Here is a 6,701-nt window from a genome sequence, read left to right as displayed (position 1 = left end):
TGATTGCTGACTCGATGATATCAAGGAATTGTTTGTTGTGGTTTGATTATTGAACTTTTTTTAATCCTTTTTTTTTCCTGTCTTAGTTCTCAATATTTATGTGATTTTTCAAACACCACTTTTAATTAAATCAGAAAGATACAAACATTCACCTACTAGCCAGACTTAGTATGCACAATTTTGGAGTTTCTGAGTCAAATTTGGTCTACATGTAATTTGGAATATTCCTTCTCAAATACATTTTGTGACTCAGTAGTCATATTATCTGTTGTGTTTTTTCACACACATGATCTTATGAATCTCTTAAACTTATTTTAACACTTTGAATTATTACATGTATAGAGAAAGGTATATAAAACAAATGTACTGGTTGACCAATAGCATAACAAATCATTATAGCAGGTAATTATAAAACAAATATTCCAATTCTCACACCCAAGAAAGAGAACATTGCCAATACCTAGAAACCTCTTATTTGTTCCTAATCACAAATCTAGTTTTATCTTTTTTTAAGAAAAAGCATATGTAAACAGTAGGCATTCTGTCCTATAAAAGAATGTTGCTTTGGCTAACAGTAGGCTTGAGAGTAAGTCATTTTTTCATCCCTTTTAAAGACAAATTTTTGAAAAAGTTGTTTCCTGGGCCTTATCTTTTATCTTATAAAAGTGTAATTTGTTTTGATTTCAGAAATAGGTAAACAACTTAGATCAGGGCAGATCTAAGTTAAGTGATCAATATGTGATAACCATGATTATTATACTAACATTGTATATCAGCACAAAAAGTTAGAATGAATATTCATATTTAATTCCCACAAACTGAAGCAAAAAAAAATCAAAGGAAATATTTCAGTTAAATTTTACCATGACATTGTATATGGAATAAATATCATAACAATTTCAATTCTTCTCAGATTAATTTATAAGTTTAAAATTCAATTTGTAATGGCCAGTTTTATGTATCAACTTGACTGGGCTACAGTCCTCATTTACTCAATTAAGCACTAACCTAGGTGTTACTGTGTAGTATTTTGCAGATGTGAGTTCATAATTAGCTGACTTTAATTCCAAAAGATAATCCTACAATATCTGGGTGAGCCTGATTCAATCAACTGAAAGATCTTTAAGAGACAAACTCAGGCTTCCCTTAAAAGTGAAAACTCCATCTGTGGAGTTTTGAACCACCTCAACAGTCCCTTATCAGGTGAGTCAAGAAATAAACCTCTTCCTCTATATATCCTACTGGTTCTCTTTCTCAGGATGAACCCTGACTGATGTAGATTTTGGTAGCAGTCATGAAAGAATCTTACTAAGTTTCCTGAACTGTTTCTGGTTTTCTGGAATTGGTTAACTAGTCTGGTTATATCTAAAACCACAATGAATCTATTTGCAATGTTAAAGAGGGGACTAGTAATCATGGCATGATGTGGGTGCAGAGACACCAAGGACTGCCATAAGAAATTGTGCACAGTGAACAGACTAAACTACCGAAGTGCCCCTGGAGGTTAAGTCTGAAATCAAGGTGCTGGCAGGACCACGTTCTCTTGAAGACTCCACAGGAAGGGTCCTTCCTTGACTCTTCCTAGTATCTGATGGTTGTCAGCAACCCTGGACATTTCTTAGCTTGTTGACAAGAAAGCTAAGAAACTTGTTGACAAGGAACTAGAAGAAAGGAGAAGGATGAGGTCAGGGACTTTGAATTCCCAGTTTAAGGACCACATTAATGACTTAAAAGCCTGCATTTGACCTAAAGGAAACTTTTATACCCCATTATTATATGAAACTTAATATTCTGAAAAATCAAACCCAAAATCTCATCCTACAATGTAAGTTGAACTCCCAGCCTTGCTGGGAGTCTTGATGTCAATAATAGATAATATATTAATCTTCTGGGCCGAACCTTATAAAAAAGTGTGATTTGTTTTGATTTCCGTCATCTCTCATGAAGTCAGACATTGAGTGGAAAGGAGCGGAATTGTGACAATTGGAACAGAAACAGGGCCACTCCTATGGAAGCTGGGAATAGCTAACCCCCAAATTCTGCCCCGTCTTCTCTGCAGCAGCTTCAGCTCTTCCAGTTACCTGTGGAGGTTAGCCCTCCTCCACCTGAAGGACATGCGGAGGCTCCCCGGGGGCAGTTCCTTTTTCAGGGACCATACATTATCCCTGCCTCTCTCTTTGCTGGAGACTTAAAACTACATTCAAGTCCCGGCAGGCCCTGAAGGGAGAGCTACAGAATGTGACCCATGAGGCAGTGCACTCCTCACCCAAAGAACTGTGTGACCTTTCAAGCTTTATGAAAATAAATTGGGAGAGCATGCGTAGGAAGGGATCTTACACATTGTAGAAGGGACGCAATGGATCAGGCCAAATTTAGTAACACAGGTCACCTAATTAGATATCCTGGATTCAAGCCAGTTGTAGAACTACATTTTTAATTCTTATATTTGGTTAAATAATGTTTTTTTTTTTTTTTGTAAAAACAAACCCAACAAAACCCAAATAGGCTTAGTCCTGCCATTCTGTACGATATTCAGATCTTGATAGGAATGCCCATGTTTGGTATGTGGGGCTGCAGCTCAAGGACTATGTCATATTAGATCAATAAAATAGGGACTGTGAATCTTCCAGGGGTAATGCACACTGAAAGCATGAGGGAGGGGGAGTTTGTAAAGACAACTGAATGTTTCACTGAGGGAGGGGTTTGGTTATCATAAGGCCAGCCATAGTGTATGTTTGTTTGTGTGTGTGTGTGTGTGTGCTTTTTGTTTTGTTTTTGTTTTTTTAATATTTTTTAGTTATACATGGACACAATATCTTTATTTTGTTTATTTAAATTTTTATGAGGTGCTGAGGATCAAACCCAGTGTCTCACAGGTACAAGGCAAGTGCTCTACCGCTGAGCCACAATCTCAACCCTTGTTTTGTTTTGCTTTTTTTTGTTTTTGTTTTTGTTTTTTTGGTACTGGGAATTGAACCCAGGGACACTCAAACTACTGAGCCACATCCTCAGCCTTTTTTTATATTTTTATTTTGAGACAGGGTCTTGCTAAGTTGCTTAGGGCTTCACTAATTTGCTGAAGCTGGTCTTGAACTTGTAATCCTCCTGCCTCCACCTGCAGAGCTGCTGGGCACAGGTGCCACTGGGCCCAGCTGGCCATAGCTTCTTATGTGACCCTTTGCTTGAGATGCTACCATTACAAGTGTTTCAAGGGTTTTCCTCAAAATAAAACATCCCTCGAGTTTCAGAACACACAAGGATTCATGTGGTCAAACAGAACACAGGAAAAAAGAATACTTTTTATGTGCATATACTTTATTAGAAAATTTGGTTATTATGACATAATAACTAAGAACAAAAAGGAAAAAAAGAAACATTTATATAGAAAAGGAAAAGTAGAACAGGGGGGAAGTGAAGACAGTGATCACCCACCCAAGGGAGCGCTGGGAATAGTGGTCTCATTGAGCAGAGGTCAGTGACTTGGGGGTCACTCAGGTACCAGGATCAGGTGTCCTGTGGCATTGAGATGGTTCCTATTAGTTTGGAAACTTTTCAGCCAGGAAGACTTCAAATACCAAGGAAAACCAGAAACACAGTCCAGGTGCAGAGAGAGATTGAAGAACAGGAAGGAAAGGACGTAAGTCTTACCCAGAATGGCTGCTGGTGGAGAGGCTGGCGGCCGCCTAGCAGCAGCACTTCTGCTGGCAGCAGCCCTTCCCACAGCCACAGCAGCCACAGCAGCCACAGCAGCCACCACAGCCACCACAGCTACCACAGCTACCACAGCCACCACAGCCACCGCAGCCACCGCAGCCACAGCTACCACAGCCACCGCAGCCACCGCAGCCACCGCAGCCACCGCAGCCTCCACAGCCTCCACAGCCTCCACAGCCACAGCAACCCATGTTGTCAGTAGAGAGGACTCAGGTGCAGAGAGGAGAGGACTCAGGAGAGGAGAGGGAGGTCTGGAGCCTCCTTCTGCTGGGGGCCCTTAAGTACCATCTTGGGAAAAGGAAAAGGGAAAGACCCAGGACTCGTGATCAGTGCTCACTTCCTTGTTGTTATTGCACTTCCCACACTAAGATTGTCTAGGGCTCTCCCTTGTTTACATCCTTACATACATTGTGAATGCATGAGAAAGCCATCTTTGAATCCTTCCCTTCTCTCAGTCCTGTATCTGTTCTCACCAAAGTCTGTTTATTCTGTCTCCTTAAAAGCTGCAAAACCTATTCACACATCCATAGTTCCACAGCAACCCCACCCAGTTCAAGCAACCCCTGAGCCCTTGCAAAATCTCCCTCTGATCCAAAGACCAGGCAGGTGGACTAGGGTCACTAACCTGCTGGGTGTGGTGCTACACACCTATAGTGGACTCAGCCTCCTGGGAAGCTGAAGCAGGAAGATCACTTGAGCCTGTGAATTGGAGATTGGCCTAGGTAAAATTGCAAGATCCTGCTGAAAGAAAGAAATAAAGAGGAAAAAACCCACGTTTTCTGGGGGTGTAGCTCAGCTGTATCATGGTAGAGCACTCGTCTAGTATGTGTGAGGGCCTGGGTTTCATCCCTAGCAACACACACACACACCACCACCACCACCACCACCACCACCAATCAGCCTAAGGACTTCCAGCATTTCCTCTCACTCAATTTCTAAAAACAGTTTACCAAGCTGGGAAAACAGGCCCTGGGTAGTGAGCCTCTCACAAACAGAAGAGTAGAGGGTCTTGCCTGCTACCAAAGTCTGAGCACTGTCCCTTGAACTCCCCCTGATTGACAGATAAGCTCCTGCATGAGGGCACCTGAGAACAGCCCGCTAGCCTTCCCATCTGTTTCCTTGTATTTTTACAGCTTCCTTGTGGATCACCAAGTGCCAAGCCCACCAGGATCCACGGGGTTGATCTTCAGTTCAAAGCCGTAAACTGCTCTCTCCCTTGTCAGCTCTTCTCCTTCCTGACCTCTGGACTGTGTGTGCCACAGAGAGAGCCCAGATAGCCCAGCATCTAGAGGGTCCCGGTCAGGCTAGTTAGCAGGGAGGTATTTCTCTCACATCTCAGTTGATATCGTCCAATCAAGGACAAAAGTGTCTTCCTCACCCAAAGCAACATGTGACAGGAATTGCACCACTAACATGTAGACTTCAATAAAGATTTATTTCTACTTTTAAAACAATCCTTAAAGCCTGGGTGTGCAGAAGACAAATCACAATGGTATGCTTCAAATGAAGTGGTTAGCGAAGGAGTAAATATTCCACCAGCAGATTCCACTTCTTGATAAGGGGGTGATGGCATCTGCCCTCACTAGTGACTTTGACTCCGTTGGCTATTCCTATTCTCAGTTGCAGTGTTACTTTGTGTGTAGGCCCTGAAGTCAGGGCCTGAGCCTTAAACCTCACTCATCTGCATCTCAACAGCTCACAGCCCCTGGGCCAGGGGCTCCAGGCAATGTCTGTGGTCAGTGAGCCCTTGCCCAGAGTTCAAACACTAGGTCCACGTTTTCCAAGCCTTGTGGGAAGAGAGAGAAGGCTGCCATTACTTTGACAGCCTTGTCATGCCTCTGGATCCCAGAATGCTCCCCAGGAACCGTTAGGCCTTTTTTGTTTGTACTGGAATGTAGTTTTAAGAAACAATAAACAAGGGGCTGGGGTTGTGGCTCAGAGGTAGAGTGCTCGCCTAGCACGTAGGAGACGCTGGGTTTAATCCTCAGCACCACATAAAAATAAATAAAATAAAGGTATTGTTTCCAACTACAACTAGAAAGAAAGAAAGAAAGAAAGAAGGAAAGAAGCTGAGAACGTAAAGAAGACAAAGACATCTGTGAAGGGAAGTAATTAAGAGCTGCTGAGATTCTTGCTTGCACATCAGAAACGAGGAAGGGGTCATATGCCCTCTTTCATCTCTCCCAGAGTTGGTACTTAAACCCCACTCCCTGCAGAAGAGAGCCCCAACTCTCCCTCTCCTCTCCTCCATCCTCCCTCCTCCCTGCACCTGAGTCCTCTCTGCTGACACCATGGGTTGCTCTGGCTGTGGAGGCTGCTGTGGCTGTGGTGGCTGTGGTGGCTGCAGCAGCTGCACCGCATGCAGATGCTACCGAGTCGGCTGCTGCTCCAACTGCTGCCCCTGCTGCCGTGGCTGCTGTGGGGGCTGCTGCAGCACCCCTGTGATGTGCTGCTGCCGCCGCACCTGCTGCCACTCCTGTGGCTGTGGCTCCTGTGGCTGTGGCTATGGGAAGGGCTGCTGTCAGCAGAAGTGTGGCTGTAAGAAGCAGTGCTGCTGCTAGGTGGCCTTGTGCCTCTGATCCTGGGCAAGAGATGCAGGGGACTTTCCCCCCACCTCCTCACCAGCACTACCTGTCCTCCAGCATCCTGAGACTTCTCCCCCTGGCCTCTGACTTTGCTCCTACATTCTGTGTCACTGTGTGTCCACTTCGGTGTTCTCCGTCCTCCTATCAGAAGAATTTCCTATCTAACAACAAACACCCTACACAAGGCTTGAGACAGCCCAGCTCCTGAAGGAGCCCACGTCACGTGTCCAATCCAAACAGAATGTGGCCCCACATACTTTCTGATGTATATGGTTATTTCCTTCCCATTCTTGTGCTTTTATCTTCACTTTTATCTTGTGCTTTTTCTCTCTATATTCCTAGTAGTCAATGGCTATTTTAAATTTTTCTAGCAAAATACAAATTTATCATTAAACACTTCTC

The 6,701-nt window shown here is 43.8% G+C and overlaps 1 protein-coding gene across 1 annotated transcript; it reads left to right on the top strand.

Annotated features, from left to right (window-relative positions):
* Positions 1-6,005: 6,005 nt before the first annotated feature.
* On the top strand, positions 6,006-6,275 carry LOC125618135 (small cysteine and glycine repeat-containing protein 5-like). The gene has a single exon (XM_048807990.1). The coding sequence runs from the start codon at positions 6,006-6,008 to the stop codon at positions 6,273-6,275; it is 270 nt and encodes an 89-aa protein (XP_048663947.1).
* Positions 6,276-6,701: the final 426 nt, after the last annotated feature.

Source organism: Marmota marmota, unplaced genomic scaffold (genome assembly GCF_001458135.2).
Source record: "Marmota marmota marmota unplaced genomic scaffold, marMar, whole genome shotgun sequence".
Lineage (NCBI taxonomy): Eukaryota > Metazoa > Chordata > Mammalia > Rodentia > Sciuridae > Marmota > Marmota marmota.
The sequence above is the reverse complement of the archived record's forward strand: the minus strand, read 5'-3'. Positions and strand labels throughout refer to the sequence as shown.

What these genes read in the sequence shown, in the direction of transcription:
- LOC125618135 (XM_048807990.1), top strand. Translation starts at nt 6,006, where the DNA reads ATGGGTTGCTCTGGCTGTGGAGGCTGCTGTGGCTGTGGTGGCTGTGGT.